The sequence below is a fragment of the Phaenicophaeus curvirostris genome, chromosome 1 (genome assembly GCF_032191515.1).
Source record: "Phaenicophaeus curvirostris isolate KB17595 chromosome 1, BPBGC_Pcur_1.0, whole genome shotgun sequence".
NCBI lineage: Eukaryota > Metazoa > Chordata > Aves > Cuculiformes > Cuculidae > Phaenicophaeus > Phaenicophaeus curvirostris.
The window spans coordinates 67,522,844-67,544,590 of NC_091392.1; the positions used below are offsets into that span (position 1 = coordinate 67,522,844).

Sequence of the window (21,747 nt, forward strand, 5' to 3'; positions counted from 1 at the left end):
TTCCCAGCCGCTCCAATCTGAAAGGGACTGCAAATGCTGAGTTGGCGAAGCCGGGGTCTCAGGTTGAGGCTGTAAAACGGCTAGAAGATCAGCGCCGTCGTCGAGGTGAGAATGAGGAGTTTGAGAAGCTGAAAGAGAAGCAGCAGGAGGCAGCGGCAGAGCTGGACGAACTGAAGAAAAGGCGGGAGGAGCGCCGGAAAATTCTGGAGGAAGAGGAGCAGAAGAAGAAGCAGGAGGAGGCTGAGAGAAAAGCCAGAGAGGAGGCAAGTGTAAAATATGAAGTATTTGACTCTGATTTTATTCCCTTGTTATTAGTGCTTTACTTCTATTCACCTTGTATTAGTTGATAACTATTTACAGCAGTGTCTGCCCAGACACTTTTGGGCAAAAAAGTTGGTGTGACTGGAGGTGAATGGGTCTGCATTTAACAAAACTGCAGAATGAGATCATGGGAGACTGGCTCATAGATGATGAAGCAGCATGCATCAAGGAAGGCAAGACCAAACACAAACATACAGGCCAAAATGTGCTTCTTCGTTCTGTTGCTGCTATATGGGGAATTGCTGCCTTGACTTTGCTTCAAAACATACTGTTTTTCTGGGCATCACTGTTTCTTAATGTCTGTCAGGAGATGGTCTGTTGCAAGAGATCTTCACTTCACCTATACTACCTCTCAACTATACAACTAAAACCACCCTCTTCTCTAACCTTCAAATTTAACTGGGAGTTAAATCACATCATATAGATGACTACATCATATAGATGCTCTAGTGAGGACCTAAGGTAAAACATGCAGTCATCTAGGGCAGAAAGAAAAAAATCACAGTTCTAGCCTCAGGAAAGACATGGCTCAAGTGTGTCTTCACGACTCAGGATTTCATCTGTGACAGTTTTGAATTTCTTATTTTCTTGCATATGTAAAATGCTGGGGGTAGTGCTATAGCCACAGAGTTCTTAATTTATTCAGAGCACCTTTTTGACATTACACAAATTGAATCACAAAGTGCATGTCAGAAGTCCGTCTGCTGCAGATGAACCAGAAGTCTAATGTTATATAGAGTTAAGATGGCCTGGATCTCATTAAGAAGATATTCTTGTCTGTTTAAATATTGAGTACCCAAGCACATCTGTTTGCTTGTACTTCATCTGTCAAGAGACTCTATAAATAGGATTTCTAAATCTCTGGTGCATCATTTAGGAATCTTAGTTGTTTGGAAAACAAATGGTAAATGAACAATAATAGTGTGTGGCAGCTGAACGCCAACTGCTTTAATATAGCAAGCTGTTTACAGTAGAAATCAATAGATCCTGAGATTGCATGATACCTTGCTGGTCAGACCATGCTGACCAGCACTCACAATGATTGTGCTTCAAGGCCTTCTGGTTTGACTTGCAGATTATGAAGCAAAAACTCATGTTATCCTTTCGGAGGGAAAACTGTAAGCATTTAATCTTCAGTTCTTTGGGGACCTTTTGATTTTTCCCTTGCGAAATATTAACCTTGGCACAACAAACACCAGAGTAGGTGGACAGAAGAACAGTACAAAGGTGATACATGAGGACACAGAGAAACTAAATCTGAGTATCTTTATAAATGTGGGTTTTTCTCTTTTTAGATCGTACTGTATGGCAATAAATCTGATGACTTCACTGTGAGGAGACACTAAAGCAGGACAGACAAGCTGTCTTCCCTGCTTCCTTAAGAATGTGATGGATTAGCAGCAATAGGTTGCTAGATTTCAGATAGATCACTTTAATTTTTTGACTGGCATAAAAATCTGTTCTTAGAAGCTTTGGTAAATGTTGGCGGGATTGCAAAGCCCAGTAATGGTGATGTAGTTTCTGGAAGAGTAAGTGATCATTCATATTTTTTTTTAAGGAGGAGAAGAGGAGGATGAAGGAAGAAATTGAAAGGAGAAGGGCTGAAGCTGCTGAGAAACGTCAAAAGATGCCAGAAGATGGTGTATCTGAAGATAAGAAGCCATTTAAATGTTTCAGTCCTAAAGGTTCATCTCTCAAGGTAACCTCCTCACTAGCACCTATACAGTACAGAAAAAGTAGTGAGGACTGCAGTCCAAAGCAACAGCCAAGCACCAAAGCAGTGCAGAAATGTTTGAAAGCAGACCTGGGACAATGCTCTGAAATGGAACTTAGCCTGAAACTAAGGAACTTTAGCTGAAAGACATCATTTGTTGATATAGTTGAATTAGGATGATTAGAGATTCTTTCTAGAAGTAGAGTCTAAATCAGGAGTTACCTGTTCTTGTTGATGAAAAATGTCCAAAAAAATATTCACTTTCAAGCAAAAATTATTTTGAAAACTTAGAGCTGTATTACTATGATTTCAATGTTAATTTATTATAGGAGTGCTTTGTGAACAGGTGGAGATAGAGATCACAAATGTTCTCTTTCTTTCCACATCCACAATTACTTTATTCCTTGCCAGATTACTTTGTTTTTAAACATATTTGTCATATTCGTATATTCATCTCTAGTTTAAACTGCCCCATACAGGAGTTCTAGCTTATGTCTAATCCCCCTAAAAATAACATCTACAAGTACAAGGCTAGTTTTCATTTTCTTATGTAACAGCAAAATAACCTTTTTGTTGCTTCAGGAACTTCTATGTGGTCTTCTGTGACCTATATTGTATTGGAAGTCAGATAAATCAATTACATGGCCTTTCAGCATGGAAGAGGAAAGCTGGCCTCACTGAAATCATTGGGAACTTTGTTTTGGTGTTCGGTCCAGTTGCTTCCTCAGCTCAAGCTCAAACTACAAATGTATTAATCATTTTCAACTATCTTTTCCTTTTCTCATTTTGTGTTATTAGTCATTCAAGAATCCAAAATGCCTGTTAGTGGACACTAGGAGAAAAAAGATCCAGGCAGGAGGTTATCAGATAGGAGCTCATCAGACCATTAAGTGGTACTCCATGGGATTAAGAACACTTTGTTAAGTGACAAACAGCATGTGGTCAAAATTATATTTCCGCTCCCAGAGACCTATACCTAGAGCCAATCTGGAGCTTCAGCCCTATTCTGTTTTGGGACTAGTTCTAGCAAATACAGTGTACAAATGCTTTTGACTGGACTTGATTTTGACTTCTTAGATAACCTGAACCTGAATTACAAGTACAGAATATATAGAAGTGTAAACTAAGATTGCAAAGCTTCACAACATCCTCTTATTGGGTAAACCTGAACTTGCCTTTTCAGTTGCAAAGGACCATGTCAATAATAGATGCTACGAATGCACAGATTCTTTCCAGCCCTCCCAGAAGGGCTTCTTTTTCTTGTTTCTGTGTATTGAGATGCTATATATGACATACATTCAGAGCTTTAGCTCACAGATGAGTCAGAAGAGAGGAAATTATACTTGAAAACATGTAATAAAAAGATACAGATCATAATTTTGGGGAGAGTGGATAAAACACTGTAATTAGCAGGAGGCCTCAGAGGACTTTTGGACTGATGCTACACTATTCTACTAATCACAGAATCACAGAATAACCAGGTTGGAAGAGACCCACCGGATCACCGAGTCCAACCGTTCCTACCAAACACTAAACCATATCCCTCAGCACCTCATCCACCCGTGCCTTAAACACCTCCAGGGAAGGTGAATCAACCACCTCCCTCAGCAGCCTCTTCCAGTGCCCAATGACCCTTTCTGTAAAGAATTTTTTCCTAATGTCCAGCCTAAACCTCCCCTGGCGGAGCTTGAGGCCATTCCCTCTTGTCCTGTCCCCTGTCACTTGGGAGAAGAGGCCAGCACCCTCCTCTCTACAACCCCCTTTCAGGGAGTTGTAGAGAGCAATGAGGTCTCCCCTCAGCCTCCTCTTCTCCAGGCTAAACAACCCCAGCTCTCTCAGCCGCTCCTCATAAGGCCTGTTCTCCAGCCCCTTCACCAGCTTCGTTGCTCTTCTCTGGACTCGTTCCAGAGCCTCAACATCCTTCTTGTGGTGAGGGGCCCAGAACTGAACACAGTATTCGAGGAGTGGTCTCACCAGTGCCGAGTACAGAGGGAGGATAACCTCCCTGGACCTGCTGGTCACACTGTTTCTGATACAAGCCAAGATGCCATTGGCCTTCTTGGCCACCTGGGCACACTGCTGGCTAAGTGTTCTTTTAGAAGAAAGCTGGAATTTTTCAAACATCATTAATCATCCAAGGTCCAGTTTTTTATTCAGGATAATTGCTGCTGGCTTTTATGGCTTGTTAGGTAAAAGTTATTTGTTACAAAAACTGATATATGCAACTCTATAAACATTTTCTTTTTCTGTGTTTCTCTCTCTGAAAAATTTGTGATACTGTACATATTCTTGTCCATTGTCTGTTGGTGGCCAGAGTAGATATGTAACACTGTTGAACTTCACATCCTAAGTTCAAGTTTCCACAGCCAAGTTTCTTGGCTTTCTGTGGTCTATAGCTGAGGGGAGAATAATCTCATTTTAATGACCTGATGTCAAATTTCAATGTCAAACTCCAGTTTTCAGAAGACAGTATATTTTGTCACCTTTCATTTGGGCAGACTTTTCAGGTTAGTCTAACCTGGTTGGTACGTAGCTTTGTCATTGTCTGTTATGCACTGCCCAAGTTATCTTTTAACTTGTAAAGCATCTGGCACATATTTTTTCCCTTGATGAATGTATCATCTTGTTAAATGTATCCTGAGTCATGTAAGAACTCTAAATGCGCACTTGTGGTTGGAATTAATACTGAAAAAAGGGAGGCTCAGTATTAAAATGATGCATGTATGATGCATGTGAACATTCTGGCTTCTCCTAGATCATAAACTGGCATCTTTTTCTCCTTCCTTGTCCTTCTTGATTTGATAGGTTTTGGGGAAGTAAAAGAAGTTCATGGGTGTGACTTAGATGAGGAAAGGGCATGCTGTTTACCAAATGAACTGTAAGAACAAAGGAAAGAAGGGAGATAAACTGAAAGGAGCGTGGCACATTACCATCTAAACAGACACTGCATATATCCACTAGGCAGGGTATGGGCTAGTATGACAGGCAGGCTCAGAATTGAGAGACCAAGGGATGTAACTCATCTCCATGCATTACATGATTCATGGATGAACATATATAAACGTATGTATACAAATATAGACATAATATACATGTATGCTTATATTTAGAAAGAACTACCGTGATTATCTAGTTCATCGCTAGCTCAGGGACAGAAGCAGCTTGGATTTCTCAGATCCAGTGGAGTCTCTGTGGGCAGCAGCAGCAGTACCAAACATATGTTCAGCCTCTGCTATCTCACTTGGGGGTTTTGTTTGTTTTTTGGGGTTTTTTTTTTGTTTTTTTTTTGTAAGGACAGAGACTGGAACAACCTCTGCTGTTCTCCCATCCTGCTCTAGCTCATGCTTTCCCTAGTTTAGTTCTCTGAAATGATGCTGCAGTGGAAGAATGAGTTTTCCTACATAATCTTTGTCTGTTTTCCTTTTTAGACAAGTTCATTCCTCATGTTTGCTAAGGGGAGGAGTGTTATTGGCTCCCTGTATAACTATTCTCTAGTTTAATCTGGAGAGAACAGGTTATTTCACTACAGATATGCAAATGGTGTTAGGCATTGAGGGGATGAAGCAATGGCAGGTGTCTGGGAGCCTGGAATATCTCCTGTATTTGTGGAAAAGGACTCCCTGGAAACTGGCTGATGTGACAGGCCTCACTCTCTGCAAGGCCATGCTGACAGCTAAGCCAGAAGATAGGACTCTTCAGGGCCTGAGATTTTTTTTCTGTCCTTAAAGACCTATCTAATCTTATCTCATTAATACTCTCAATACCTGACAGCTGGAGCAGAGACTGGAAATAATTAGACTACACACAATCAGTTCTTCCTAGATGAGCTACTTTTGTAGCATGGGGAAGATGGAGTGGTAAGAAAGGATTGTGACATTTGTGTTTCTCCAGTCTTTGATGCTGATGGCAGCACTCTAGTGCGGCAGGTAAACTGGAGTAAATTGGTGCACTGTGCAAAGATGCAGCAAGAAAAAGCCTGGCTATGCTTAATGAAGCAAAAAAACACGTGAACCACTTGGTGAGAATATGGAGAAGCAACTTTATTCCCAGAGACTTCCATTCAAAATGGATTTCCACTAAGTTCTTCCACCTATTCCATGTGAGGCATAATTATAATACAAGGATTTTGTTTTCTGCATGCGTTTCTTATTTCCCTTCTTCCTTGACCCATGTTTTGAGAAGGTTTTTTTCTAGATATTGGTTTGCAACACTTTCTGTCATATAATATCTTATACCCCTTTCCATCATCTTCCAACAGTCCTGGAAGCCTGGGGAAGTCCCACTGGACTGGAGGCTGGCTGATGTTGTGCCCATCTACAAGAAGGGTCGCAGAGAGGACCCAGGAAACTACAGGCCTGTCAGTCTGACCTCAGTGCCAGGGAAAGTCATGGAGCAGGTGATCTTGAGTGCTATCATGAAGCACATGCAAGAGAACCGGGTGATCAGGCACAGTCAACATGGGTTCACAAAAGGCAGGTCTTGCCAAACTAACCTGATCGCTTTCTATGACAAAGTGACTCGTCTGCTGGATGAGGGAAAGACTGTGGATGTATCTTCCTGGACTTCAATAAAGCCTTTGACACAGTTTCTCCCAGCATTCTGCTTGAGAAACTGTCAGCCTCTGGCCTGGACAGGCGCACACTCTCCTGGGTGGAAAACTGGTTGGCTGGCCGGGCCCAGAGAGTGGTGGGAAATGGTGTGAAATCCAGCTGGAGGCCAGTGACAAGTGGGATTCCCCAGGTCTCAGTGCTGGGTCCAGCCCTGTTCAATGTCTTTATCAATGACCTGGATGAAGGCATTGAGTGCACCCTCAGCAAGTTTGCGGACGACACTAAGCTGGGTGGAAGTGTCGATCTGTTGGAGGGTAGGCAGGCTCTGCAAAGGGATATGAACAGGCTGGACCGCTGGGCAGAGTCCAATGGCATGAGGTTTAACAAGGCCAAGTGCCGGGTCCTGCACTTGGGGCACAACAACCTTATGCAGTGCTACAGACTAGGAGAAGTCTGTCTAGAAAGCTGCCTGGAGGAGAGGGACCTGGGGGTGTTGGTTGACAGAGACTGAACAGGAGCCAGCAGTGTGCCCAGGTGGCCAAGAAGGCCAATGGCATCTTGGCTTGTATCAGAAACGGTGTGACTAGCAGGTCCAGGGAGGTTATTCTGCCCCTGTACTGGGCACTGGTGAGACCGCTCCTCGAATCCTGTGTTCAGTTCTGGGCCCCTCACCACAAGAAGGATGTTGAGGCTCTGGAGCGAGTCCAGAGAAGAGCAACAAAGCTGGTGAAGGGGCTGGAGAACAGGCCTTATGAGGAGCGGCTGAGAGAGCTGGGGTTGTTTAGCCTGGAGAAGAGGAGGCTGAGGGGAGACCTCATTGCTCTCTCCAACTACCTGAAAGGAGGTTGTGGAGAGGAGGGTGCTGGCCTCTTCTCCCAAGTGACAGGGGACAGGACAAGAGGGAATGGCCTCAAGCTCCGCCAGGGGAGCTTTCTTCACAGAAAGGGTCATTGGGCACTGGAACAGGCTGCTGAGGGAGGTGGTTGATTCACCTTCCCTGGAGGTGTTTAAGGCACGGGTGGATGAGGTGCTGAGGGGCATGGTTTAGTGTTTGATAGGAATGGTTGGACTCGATGGTCCGGTGGGTCTCTTCCAACCTGGTTATTCTATGATTCTATGATTCTATTCACAGTTTAAAATTCCCAAGAATTATTTGATAGTTTCGTATGAAACAAGTTATACTGGGAATTTCTAGATGTTTTTGTTTCCCAATTCATTGGCTCAAATTGTGCGTTAACTCATTCTTCTTCCATCCTCTTTCTGTTCTTGGAGAATGTACAGGTGAAAGACAGTGCACTTTGACACTTACACTGTAACTGCATCTTTAATATGCAAGATATTTCTTGCACAATCAGCAAACAAAACACATCTATATAATATTAAATGTATGCATATATTCCTGTATAACATCTTGCTTAGTTTATTCCTTGCCACTTTTATGTGCTGACTCTGTTCAGTAAGGCCCTAATCAGGGGTGAGACTCTGCGTGGTTTTGATAGATGTCCATTCATTCAATTTCATCTGACTTTGCCAACAAGAAGGATGGCTGTCCCTGTAAGCGTTTTGTTGTCTAATCTGTTTCTTTGGTAGGTAATGGAGTGAAAGCCACCCTCACTGGACAAGCAATCCCCTCATTGCTAGGGTGTAGCGAGCTCCTCTGCCTCTCCAATGACTACAGAGGGAGCCAAAATGAGTAATTTTTACTAAACATTTAACTTTCAAGCAAGTGAGGTTAGGTGGCAGACATACAGCATGACATCCTGTGTTCTTTCTCTCTTGTTGTAATTTGAGTTAGGCAGGTTGACTTTTCGAAGTACATGTGTGTTCTGCATCAGAGGCTTTGGAAAATATTCCATGGTGACAAAACATAGTTGAGGCTATTTAACAAGATCCTGTTAAAATTAATGCAACAAAAATATTATTTCCTGGTCTCAGTTTGAGGAAATATGTTGTATTTTCTGCTAACCACCTTACTTTTACTGTTTCTCTTACAGATCTATTTTGTAATACTGTTTACTGTATGTGCCAAGCATTTAAAATATTTTGCATGGAGTTTGTGTGGTGTGCAGTGGCAGTTGCTGTGCAGTCTAAATGTGTTTGACCTGTATGTTGAATATATGTGTGTATATAGGTGTGTTTTTTCTAAGTGTATTAAATGCATGCTTGTGTTTCATGCATAGTATGCTTTCAGGAAGATGCTCTAGAACAAATTCTCAAATAAATATGCAGAAAATGTGTTATCCACACAAAGCATGTGCTTTCTTAGGGACAGGGCCATGTTCAGCTCCAAGGGTTGCTTCCTAACTCTTCTTTGCCATTTAACTTATATTCTGATTGAATTTCCTACTCTCCTGTTCTGAACAATCTCCAACTTATTCCTGATATCACAGCAGGTGTTCTGAGAAACACAGTTTCCAATGGATGAAGAATGACCCCACATCTTATCATTACAGCCCCAAGCATACATATCCCTCTTTCACTCAGCCTTTTCTGCTCCTACACCAGTGCCTACTGAAGCCAAGTTTTCCTGCTGTGTAGAAACATCTCTGCTTTCTGAACACAGGAAGACTATAAAGAGTCTACTGTTAGCATCTTTTAAGATTTGTCCCTATTGTAACATTTCAAGTAGAAATTCAGTTCATCTGAACTAGACGATGCTGTAAATGAATTATTAGCTCATTACCTTGGGCCCTGGTTCTTTGAGGTAGTCCATATTTATTCTTGCTACCAGCCAGGGTTTCACTGATGCAGTCGGGGAATTACCTATTCATTCAGAGCATGAGAGAAACCACCGTCTTTTGTTAGTATAATCATCACTTTGATGCATTGCTGGTTATGACCCAGAATTCAGCGGTGTGGGAAACTTTTTCCTCCTGGCCTATAATTGAGGAGAGCTGACAAGTTACCATCATAGTTTAGTCACTTTAAATCAAATAATTTACTTTCTGGTTTTATATCAACGCTGACTGTATTTACTCTGGGCGAAACTAAGTTGTTGCCTCTTAAGGCTGACAGTAGAAGAGCTTTACCTCCGGACTCATGTGGGTGTGCTGGCTCTTCAGCTCCTGCCTGGTGTATTGCTGCCACCTGGTGACACCAGTGCGTTGGAACTGTTGGTACACATCTAGGAAAGCCATTTCCATTCAAGAAGGAGTTCAGATCATAAACTGGCAACTAAAACTTAATGCAAATTACTCTGTAAATAGTGTATATATTTTTGTGAGCTTTAGAGGTGCGTTTGAACTGGATCGATGCTAGCTAGAGTTCCTCTAAGGAGCCTGTTTGACAGATTCCACACTGAATTGAACTGCCTGAGTTTCTGCTTGTATGGGCTTAAGGAATAAAATGTGCAAGCCCTTCCATGGGATTGCTACGGGATTTAGTATTCTGGTACAGCCTGTATGCTAAGGGCACCAAGGAGAACTGTTTAAAAGAGTGACTGTCATTGCCTTATTTGAAAGGCATGAATGCCACAGCAGTCACTGTTAAAATAACATGAAAATGGTCAACCCATACTGAGACCGGGGAATCCCCAGGAATCCAGCCAAGCCGATTAATAGTCATTTCTATCCCCTGGAGTTACTTGTGTATGTTTTACTCTTAAGCAAAACTGTAGAACTTGGGACCAGAAGTGGAACAATGCAATATGGAAGGCACATGAGGGAGCTGATTAAAGATTTTTTTAACTCAGAATGTAAATAGACTCCCCTCCATTGTGAAATGTTTTAAAACTTTATTCAGAAACATTACAGTATTTTCCTACGCACAGAGTAGAAAATAATGATGAAATGTAAGATATCAGTTTGTATAATAACAGTTGGTGGATATTGATTCAGCAATGACCCTGCTGAACATGAACAGAGTACAGTCTGACTGGCTTTTTGGAGCTCAGATTAAATTCAAAGTGTCCTGCAAAGACATGCATGAAACAGGATACATGGCTGAGCTCCAAGCCTGGCCTACTCTCATGTGTCAACTCAGAAAAACGTTATTAAATTTGCTGTCTGCCTCAAGAGTTACATACTTACTCTTATGTGGTAGATAATGAGGAAATTTGACAGTGATATTGTGAGTGTCAACCTTTTCACAAGACAAACATCTTCCCTTTTTTCCTTTCTGCATCGGGGTTTATCCTCCTGTTACAAATGAGGCACTGAAAATATATGTAAGATGTAAATGCAGAAAATTATTGATTAATGCAGAAAATATATTCACCCTTATGAATCCATAGTATAACAGACTCCTAAATATAAAACCTGTGTGTGTCTGTGGTGATTTCTGTTGTTATACACCTCTTTCAGGTTGACCTTTTGACATTTAAAATGGCATTTTAGCCTGGATCTGTGCAGGCTGCCTTTTTATTAACTTTACACTTACAGCTCTTGTTTCTCTCTTTTCCATTTTTAGATAGAGGAGAGAGCAGAATTTTTGAACAAATCCGCTCAGAAGAGGTAAAGCAATAAAACAATAGGTTCAGTCAAAACAGTGGTGTTTAGTTGGATGGAATATTAATTTCTTTCTCTCTTTTTTTCTGCTTCCTACAGTGGCATGAAACCCACCCACACGACAGCAGTTGTCTCGAAGATTGACAGTAGACTTGAGCAGTACACTAGTGCAATTGAGGTAAGTTAATTCCAGGTCATAATGGCTCTAGTTAGTGATGCCTTTTGGTACTTTAATAAACCTATGTTTTACTATTCAAGGGAGTTTTGGTCACAGACATTTTTTTTTCAATGTGACTTCAAGAACAAAATGCTCCAGGCACACCTATAACCAATATATAGATTTGTGTCTTCACTTGCATACTACAATTTACTCTGTCTGCATTGTAATCTTGGAACAGTTCTTGAAGGACTCACCATCTCTTGAGTAATAATTCCACTCCCCTTTTTGCTGATGAGAGTAACGTCAGCAGAGAGCCATGACAGTCATACTGAGCAAAGTTGACTTAACAGCTTATTTAGGAGAGCAAGGAACTGGGCCTGTGTTGCTAGCTCCCACTTCAGAGTGAAACTCCTTGGCAAAGAAAGGTACTTTAATGAACTTAAGAAAGTTAAATAGTGACAAAGGAAAAACAGCATAAAAATAAAATGCAGAATTTGACCCCAGGTGTTTTTGACACATAGTGGCTAATAACGTGCCTTGAAGACAGAATTGAGGGCTTTTTCTGTTCATAGTCTAAGAAGTTATAGATGTTTCATTTTTTAAAAATTTTGGTTTGGGCTTTTTAGCTGTCTTTATAAATCAGTGAGTAAATCAGTGAGTACAGTACTGGTTAATATACCAGGCCAACTGGACTGAGTTAGTAAGAACAGAGACTAGAGTAGTATAGAAAGTGGTATTATCTTGATAGCTGAGATAGCTAAGGCCTAGCACTTCTTCATTCCTGGCTGGATTTTTTTTCTCCTTTTGTTCACAAATAGAGTTGAAGCATGGTAATCCCTTGAGGTGTTGATTGGTTGGGCTTTATTGTCCTTCAACCAAAAGGAAACTTCAGCAATTAAAGATCAATTAACAAAGACGCAGCCTTCCTCCCCTGTCTCCATGCAAGTTATTCCTTAGCTCTGTCCTTGGAAGAGCCATGCTTTCAGGATGTAGGTGCTGAAACTTGGGAAAAAAGGAAAAGTGAAAAGGAAAAGTGAAAAGTGAAAGCCTTGGAGCTTTAGAGTGCAAAGCTATGGGTTTTGTGAGCTTTAGAAATGTAATAAATACAAAAATCAAAGTGATTACAGTTTTTCATATCCAGTCGTGTCAAGGGTGCGACCACAAATGTAAAGGAGGAGAGTCTTTGGTGGCATCTCTTGAGCAGCTGTTAATGCCAAACACCAACTGACCTTAATTCTTCTGCAGGGCACAAAGGCTGCAAGACCAGCTAAGCCAGCACCCTCTGACCTTCCTGTTCCAGCTGAAGGTGTCCGCAATATCAAGAGCATGTGGGAGAAAGGGAATGTTTTTTCATCACCTTCTGGAACAGGAACACCAAATAAGGTAAGCACTTGCTGATTATAAGAAATCATATTATGGACCTGACCTTGCCATTCATATTCTTATGAGTAAGGCCGGCTGCTCCTGTTGATATCACTGGTGAAGAATATCCCAATGGATCCTAAGGTCCTCAAAACCCACAACATTTTGAGGCTGCAATATTGAGTATAACAAAAGAATTTGGTGATATACGGAGCTAAGTTATGAGACATTCCAGAGCCACATCAGATATCTTAGACAAATATAGCTGGGCAGGTCAAGCAGAGTACAAAGAAATTCTTTGTGTTGGGAAAGATTCTTTCGAGAGGCAGAGGAGGATCAAATAAGAATGATAATAATGACATTTTATAGATAATGCATAGACCTTTATCTTTTCTATGTAAATCCTTAAGGCAACATTTCCTGTCTATAAATTGATGTCAGTTAGTGAGCATTTATCGCAGCCAAAAAACTTAGCTATGGATTGAAGGATGTTATTACAGACAGACATGACATTTCAGTGATTTGATTCAAACAAAAAAATGTTCTAACATATTAAAGATTTATTTTAATGACTTAAATTTTAAGCCACTTAACTCTGTCATGTGCTTTTTTTGGAAAAAAATATTTAACGAAACAAAAATATGTACTTAGACTAGTGTCTCTTCTTTTAGGCTAAAGATTTTTTCTCCTTGAAGTTTGGGGTTAGGGCAGAAACAGCAAGTTTATGTCTAGTATTTATTCTTGGGTTAGCACAAAGTGGCAATTATTTTGTCAGCCCACTTTTATCATTATTGTAAACTAGAGGGTAGTAGTACTATGTAGTTCATAGGGACAATATGACAATTCAGACCACACAGAATGACTCTTAGCTTGCTATAGTCTCAGTGAGGAACTCCATATTAAACTCATGCTTGGCTTTGTTTTAAAAACTAAACTGTAGGAAACATAGCAAAAGCTGTTCTGAAAGTCATACACACAGAATCACACAGAATCATTAGGTAGGAAAACACCCACTGGATCATCAGGTCCAATCATTCCTATCAATCACTAAACCAGGCTCCTCAACACCTTATCCACCCGTCCTTTAAACACCTCTAGGGAAGGTGACTCAACCACCTCCCTGGGCAGCCTGTTCCAGTGCCCAATGACCCTTTCTGTGAAAAGTTTTTTCCTAATGTTCAGCCTAAACCTCCCCTGGCGGAGCTTGAGGCCATTCCACCTTGTCCTGTCCCCTGTCACTTGGGAGAAGAGGCCAGCTCTCTCCTCTCTACAACCTCCTTTCAGGTAGCTATAGAAAGCAATAAGGTCTCCCCTCAGCCTCCTCTTCTCCAGGCTAAACAACCCCAGCTTTCTCAGCTGCTCCTCATAAGACTTGTTCTCCAGCCCCTTCACCAGCTTCATCACTCAAAGTCTTCTGATTAGATTTTATTATTTTGCAGGAAACTGCTGGACTGAAGGTTGGTGTCTCCAGTCGTATCAATGAGTGGTTAACCAAGACCCCAGAGAGCAACAAATCACCTACTCCAAAACCTTCTGTAAGTAAACTTTCAACAACTATCTCTTCAGAAAATGGGTTGGGACAGGGGTTGTGACGGTTTTCCCTCAACTATCTGATGGCCTTTGGAGGAATCTTGCTCCATGCCCTCTCTTGGAAGCTCACAGAGGCCCTCTGGCTGCTGAGTCCTGGGTAGCCAGAAAAGCAGGGATGAAACAGGGCAGTCCTCTCTTTAAATCTTAGGGGTGCTTTAAAAAGACACTGCTCAAAGAAGCACTTATCTATTAGAGAAGGATGTTAATTTAACATTTGTGAAAGGCTTGTCGTTAATTTAGAAATTACCACCCATAGACCTGCATGAAACACTTTTGCTTTGGCCCTTGCCCTGTAAAAATCTTCCAAGTATATTTTTAAGCACATCTGAAATACTTTAATGTTTTAAGAGCCTAAATGTCATTTCTAATGAAGGCACTTTAGCATGACCCATACTTCAGTGAGAATCAGAGCAGAAAATGCTCTGTAATGAGCTGGGCTTATGGTAAGCAGCAGTATGGATGTGGGAAGCAGCTAACTGGGGGGAAGAGGATGGATGAGGAACTGGAGCTGTGTCCATATTGAATAATGGCAGGGCATTACTCATGGTTTTAATAATTCAACTTTGGGATTTTATTAAAGAACTCATTTCTTTCCATATCCTTGTGCAGCATTTTTCTGCCAGTTCACTTGCCTATTCTAAAACCTGCAGCCTGACAAATGTTTTCTCAATTCACACCCCTTTTTGTCCCAAATTTACAGCGTTGTCTGTAATGTCAGTATTTACTGGTAGCTACATGGAGATAGTGTCCTTGAGGGCATTAATATAAAACCAAGTTACTGTGGTTCCTGTATTTAATTACAACAGCTGAAAAGCTGGACAGAATCTGCCTTCAGATGTTTGACTATCATATCAGTTGCATCTTTTAGAGAATGTAAAACTAACCTCTTGTTTTGCCCTCGATAAACTGTTTCTATCTATGTCTTCATTTCCCTCTTTCTCAATAGATTATTCTCTCTTCTTTCAATATCTCTGCTTGAAGGAGCCTGCCCTCCCCCTATTCTTCTTCTCTGGGGGTCTGTTTGCTAAGTTGGTCAGGTAAACCTGCTTATAATTGACTAATGAATGAGAGACGTCTGTGATGTGTGATTTTTACTTTCTTTACCAGGAAAAATGAAAAGGAAACCTAGAATTTCTTAGTTAGCAAACTTTCTACACATGTCATGTTCCACCAAAATAAAGAATCATTCAAAGCTTTTCATAGAATCACCAGGTTGGAAAAGGCCTCTTGGATCATCAAGTCCAACCATTCCTATTTCTTTTTTGTGACAATCAAGACTCTTGAGGTTTTTGGAACAACATTTAGTTAAAAGTAGAGGGAGGAAAGTTGTTTTCAGTTATTTTTATGGTGAACCTAAATCACAGCTCCCAAATAATGTCAGGATTATGGAAATGGTTTTGTGATAATGTCCGCTGCAAGTGTTTTTGTGATAAGGTCCACTGCAATTCTGCCATTTTCGTCCTTCCTCTGTTACTGCTGAACTCGCTTTTTGAATTACAGAATTGACTTATAAACATCAGGAAACGTCTTTGGCTCTAAATTATGATCAGTTCTAGAGCATTTCTGTTGAGTGCAAATATGTCTTGCAGAAATCACATTTCTGTTCATCATTGGGCATTTTTCTATCTCAAGCGAGAAATTCTCATGTACGGAAAACTACCAAGGTATGGATGGCAAGAACAAGATCCCAGAAATCATCTAGGTCTTAGAACACTTTTTGAAAACGAGTGTACTTATGTCCAAAATTGTTTCAAGAGACTTCCGTTTTTCTACCACAGAGGTAGATACCAATCCATCTGTCTCTAAGCAGGTGCATTGCTACTAGCCTAGCATATGTTGTATTGATTTGTAGCCCTGCTTCTCCCCTAAAAGCAGCTTGACATTTTAATTGAGTCTTGCTTAAAGCCTCCATATACACCCATTTTCAGAGAATATTATTATTATTTTTTAATGACTGTACGTTACCCCTTTTTTTTTTGTCAGGCCAGTAACTGGTATATGCTAAGATTTTTAAGGATGCAGTGGAAATTTAAATGGATGGGAATTATTACAGTGTTACATTCTGAAACCTAAAAATAAGAATGCAGTGGAGGATCTGCTTTTCTGTTGTATTAGAAATCCTACTCCATATTTTCTACATTTTTAATGAAATATTTTGATTCTTTTCTAAAATAACTGAGATAACCTACTTTTGAGTTCCTCCCTAATAGAAACACTATTTCTGTTTGGTTTTCTCCACAAAAATTGGAACTGTCTTTCTTAAAAATCTATGATGCAGTAACTTTTCATCATACTCCCTAGGATGTTCATAATAAGCTATGGCCAGTCTCTGCAATAATAAATAGATGCAGCAGGACTGGATTTTGTCATAAAACATGTATATATGTAGAGTGATTATGTGTCATTCTAAATATCTTAATAATTGATAGATAATGTAATATTTACCACTGTGTATGCTCCTTGACTTTCCTTCTGAGGAAGTCTCATTCTAACTTTTTCTCTACCTAATTAAAATAAATATGAACTAATGTTGGTTTCTGTTCTCTGACAATTTAAAAATACAGGATTTAAAACCAGGAGATGTATCCGGCAAACGTAATCTCTGGGAGAAGCAGTCAGTTGAAAAGTCAGCTGCTTCTTCTTCTAAGGTAACACTTCAGTGCATTGTTAAAAGGATCTCCCTGTGCAGGGCTTTCTAGGGGGAAGGCACCATATGCCTTCGTACAGTCAGACAGCTGGATTTATGCCTCTACATGTCTTTCGTTACTATCCTGCCTTTTTAACTATAAAAGAAAGTACAATGGGGCACAGAGAGCCATAGACAGCGTGCAACTTATATATTTTTATCTTCTAGAACTGTACTGTGTGTGGAAATCCATCCTTTGCATGGGATTGGGTTTTTTTTTCTTGTTATAAATAGCTGTTTTCCCGTATTCAGCATTAATAATGGGTTATTAATTTTTCAAACAGGTATCAGCTTTGGGGAAAAAAACAGAGACTAATGGTAAGTAATTCTAATACTACACCTGCAAATTAAATAGAAACTTAGCCACATTTTTGTACAGGCATATCTGTGTTTTAAAACTGTACATCTGTTGCTGTTGATGAAAAAAAACCCAAGCCTTTTTGCCTTTCAAAAGCTCCAATGCAATATCATCAAAACATCAGTGTTTGAGAAACACATCTAAATCAGCTTGCTAGGGGACTGAAGAATAACAGTTCACCAGCCATGTTTGCAAAGCTTTTTTTGAAGTGACACGAAAAATATGATTGCTGTAGCTGGAGAACTTCATTAAACTGTGTAAGGTCTGAGGAATGCAATGATGGTCATTTAACTTATTACACCAAATACAAGACATCTAGAAAAGGCTCTTTTAAAGGCTGCAGGAGGAATGGATCTGCCTTTCATGAGTGAGGAGGGTAAATTGTATATTGTTTTCAGTTTGGGGTCCCTCACTATGAGATAGACATTGAGGTGCTGGAGTGCATCCACAGAAGGGCAACAAAGCTAGAGAAGAGTCTAGAGCATAAGTCTTGTGAGGAGCAGCTGAGGGAATCTGGGGTTGTTTAGTCTGGAGAAAAGAAGGCTTAAGGGAGACCTTATTGTTCTCTACAACCACCTGAAAGGAGATAGTAGCAAGGTGGGTGTTGTTCTTTCTCCCAAGTAACAAGTAAGAGGAAATGGCCTCAAGGTGCAGCAGACAAGGTTTAGACTCGATATTAGGAAAAATTTCTTCACTGAAATTTCTCCACTGAGCATTGAAATATGCTTCCCAGGGAACTGGTTGAGTCACCATCCTTGGAGATATTTAAAAGATGTGTAGTTATGGTGCTAAGGGCCATGATTGAGTGGTGGACTTGGCAGCGTTAGGTTAAGGATTGGACTCAATGGTCTTAAAGGCCTTTTCAAACCTATGATTCTAAACTCCAAAACAAGGCTGTTGCAGCAGCAGTATTTGCGCAGAAATGGAAAGCTTCAGTACTGTTGAGAATGAACTCTGCTTCTGGGTAATGGTGAAGCCTGATTCAATTCAGTGGTGTTGATTTTTTAGAATTCCTGGGGCTGGTTGTGGATCTCTTCTTCTCCTGCATACCTAGACTGGCCTGGAGTACAGACACACTCAGTAGCAGCACTGCTTTTGCTGAAGCTACACATTGGTGTCTTCTCAAGGCAAAAAGAGTCTTACTACTGTCATTTTGAAACTACTAGTTTGGGAAACAAAACCAAGTTGTACAGAAAGAAATTGGCAAATCTACTCTTCTAGCTTTTTTTGATTTTTATTTTAATCTACAACAGTCCAAATAAAAACAGTTAAAGGAAATATGTGCCTAAGGACCAGTGGGGAAATTCACTGATCAATTCAATAGCTTTCAAATGCCTTACAATATCCTTTGACTCTTCACTAGGAATGAAATGATCAAATATAGAAAACTTTTTTGTTTTCTGTGCATTAATATGTGTAGACATTCTTCTTCACATTTGTACGTGAAGCCAGGGATATGGTATGCTTGTAGACTTACCAGTTTACAGTTGTGCAAAATGAAATTATCTTCCTTTTGTTTTTCAAACCAAGCTATTAGGAGAAGGTTTTTCAGTCTTGCTCAGCATTAGCACAGCTCAGTTCCCATGAAGGTGTTAGAACACTTGCTTGTTGCCCCCAGAAGCAGACACTGCTGAGCCTCTTCTCTAAGGCTGAATGAAGATGAGGGCTTCAGCAAAGGGGTTGCAAGAGGAGGCTTTCAGCAGATGGCTTTCAGTCTTGCCAAGGACTTGGAGAATTGCAGCACAGCCTGCCTTAGCGTGGCAGCCACCCACATGTGTCTGGGGAGCAGTGAGGCAGGAGAGTGCTGGGTGCAGCACCCACTATGTTTCTGAGTGGGAAGCTATTTAGCTCTCCCTGACCTGCTTACCGGGGCTGTTGGAGATGAGAGAGGTGAGTTCCTGCTTGTCCTCTTGTGGACCACTGCTGAGTTATCCCAGTATGTGGGCACAGCAGCATCCAGGTTGTGTCTGCATTCTTGCATGCATTCTGTTAATCTAGAGCCATGTCTTCTCTATTTTTGAGATACATTCAGGCTATTTCAAGCCATCTTTAATCTTTATCTCTCTCAGCAGGTTTGAGACAATTTGAGAAAGAACCATAGAAGGCCACTAAAGACGCTGGAACAATCAGTTGGGGAAAAAAAAAGGAAAAAGTGCTAAATTGTTCTTTTTATATTTATGTTTATTTACCAAAATGTTTTTTTTGCATTATCCCAGTTAAAACCATGTATATTAGCACTGTATTTAATAATCAGTCTAGACGTTCATCATAATAGTACTGCCTTTGCACAAGAGCCTTTATTCCTAAAGAAACCCATGCTGTGAAATATATAGACTCTCCTACTGATAGTCATGACTAACTATGTATCTGACTAATAACTTCAACCGGCGTAAGACATCAACCCAAAATGCATGTAAAGTGAAGTTTCTTAAGAAAGGTGTGCAGTGAACCTATAAAAACAATGGTTACTTTCGTAATTCAGAAGTCTTTCTTTCTGCACTTTAGACTAAGGCATGGAAGAAATATCTTTAGCTGACAATGTAATATTTCCTGTGAGTTGCCCATGTCATGAGAAATACTGCATCAATATGTGTTTTAATTTTTTTGTTTTATACTTTTTTTTTTAAGTATCAACTTTTCCATTCTAGTTTAAGTTAATACCTAAATTCTAAATTTGGATGATTATGTTAGCTGACAGCGGTACTGATATTTCTTTTTGTTGTTAGTAACTAGTAATTGAATGCAATTTAGAATATATACACACATAGCTTTACAAAGGTTAGCTTAAAGGCACTACTAATGGTAGAATGCTTTAATACTTGCTAGAGTATTGTATTTAGTAATAAACATACATAATTAGCCAATATCACAGCTTAAAAAAATAAAGACAAAATCACACTTTTCTATAGTAAGATTTCATAATTGCCATTAAAGGTATGGTGAGATAAGTATTAAAAAATTTTAAATGTCAGTTGCCCAGTATTGGGTAATTAAAAAGAAAGTTATAGTTTTTAAAGAGGGAAAGGTAAGGGTATTAAGGATCAAAAATGGGTCACTTTTATAAAACATTGTAGTTTAATTTATGTAAAACTACCATGATTAAAAAGAAAAAAAAAACAAACCTAAACACACTTGGAGCTTGTTTCAAATGACTGTACACTAAATCTTGCCATCCATCAGTGCCGTACACTAAGACCACCTAAAATGAAGTAAACCTCTACCTTTATAGTGTTTCTTTTTACCTCTCTCTCCCAAGTATTTTATTTACAGATGTTTTCATTTGTATATAGTAAACACATTGCTATAAGACGTCAGCTTGGTTTGAATTTACATGCCATACAATTTAGCATTTACATCCTACAATGTATGGGTGGCATAAACTGAGCAACTGAAGTAGCCCCTGAGAATTTTGTTAACAGCTTTGTTGTGCATCAGAACTACTAGGAACTCCCTCCCTTTTCACCTTCCATCTCATACAGCATCTGACTTCTTCCTAAACAAGAATAATGTTATATGTATTTCAACACAAAGATGAACTCCCTGCTTGGCTGAAACATCTTGTTTACATAGAGATGCACATAGTTATCTGTAGGGGGTGAAACTGTGCCTGACATTGTCTGTGAGCTGTCATGGTTTGTGTTTGGGGGTTTTGTAAACAATCCTCTGAGTCTTTCAAATACACTTGATAGCTGCAATAAAAATGATTTGTTCAAACAATGTATTCTGAATCTGCATCCACAATAAATGGAATATTTCCATCAGCAGCCCCCTGTTTGTTAATGAGTAGGAACGAGACAGTTGTAACTGGGATAGGAATCATGCCAATGCTAGGTAAAATAAGGCATCATTGCAAAGAACCTTGAAGGAAGGATCTCTCTCCTCATGTAATGTCCTACAGCTGAGTTGCTACATCATCAGCTTTAAAGTACATATTGTTAAGGTAAAAAACTTCTAACTTGTTATCTCTATCAGTACTGAAGCTCCGCATCACCCAAAAGTCAGCATTGTCAACGAAGTGGATGCTGACCTAGTGGCGCAACCATCAGCTTTCCCGCTTGGAAAAATGTTTTCTGTGGAAGAGCCATTGTATTTCTTCTGTCTACTCCAGTGGGATGTGCTTTCAGCTTTGGATGATCATAGGGACCAAGCATGGGCAGCGGCTGGCTTTCCCATTATCCTCCTCCTATCCCCTTCATTTATGCTCTAATGGCAGCACAGCATGTAACACCCTGTTCTAACAGAAATCCAAAATAGCTCCCGAAGCTGCTGCCTGCAGCTCATTCAGCATCCTCACCAGACTTTCTCATGTCAGACTGCAGAATGCCACAAAACAGCCTTTTTCAAGCCTGCTTTTGCTTTGGCTTAGCATTAACAATCTGAGGCTATTTTCAAGCAACTGTGAGTCTAGCTCAGCGTTTGCTTTGGTATTTTTAAATAAAAGCTTTTCTATGTTTCCTTTAAATAAAGCCAACACTAGGTGGTATCTATTATTCTGAATGCTGCCAGCAGAGTTACAAAACACCCTAATTTTGTGTTTGAGACTTCCAGAGCAAGTCAGTGT

At 40.2% G+C, this 21,747-nt stretch overlaps 2 protein-coding genes across 9 annotated transcripts in view; both read left to right on the plus strand.

Moving 5' to 3' along the window:
* The window catches only part of CALD1 (caldesmon 1), a 116,329-nt gene extending 95,379 nt beyond the window's left edge, over positions 1–20,950 (plus strand). For 5 of the 7 annotated variants that reach the window (XM_069861549.1, XM_069861594.1, XM_069861571.1 and 2 more), the window contains 9 exons: positions 8–263; positions 1,880–2,020; positions 10,993–11,036; positions 11,130–11,208; positions 12,436–12,573; positions 13,992–14,087; positions 16,707–16,790; positions 17,113–17,146; positions 19,256–20,950. In XM_069861549.1, coding sequence (XP_069717650.1) covers positions 8–263; positions 1,880–2,020; positions 10,993–11,036; positions 11,130–11,208; positions 12,436–12,573; positions 13,992–14,087; positions 16,707–16,790; positions 17,113–17,146; positions 19,256–19,287 — 904 coding nt within the window. In that variant the 3' untranslated portion in view covers positions 19,288–20,950. The remainder of the gene's footprint in view (positions 1–7; positions 264–1,879; positions 2,021–10,992; positions 11,037–11,129; positions 11,209–12,435; positions 12,574–13,991; positions 14,088–16,706; positions 16,791–17,112; positions 17,147–19,255) is intronic. The other 2 variants (XM_069861578.1, XM_069861602.1) reach the window with 1 other exon arrangement.
* Positions 1–21,747, plus strand: part of USP18 (ubiquitin specific peptidase 18) — a 424,666-nt gene that overhangs the window by 374,917 nt on the left and 28,002 nt on the right. The gene's annotated exons all lie outside the window — the stretch shown is intronic.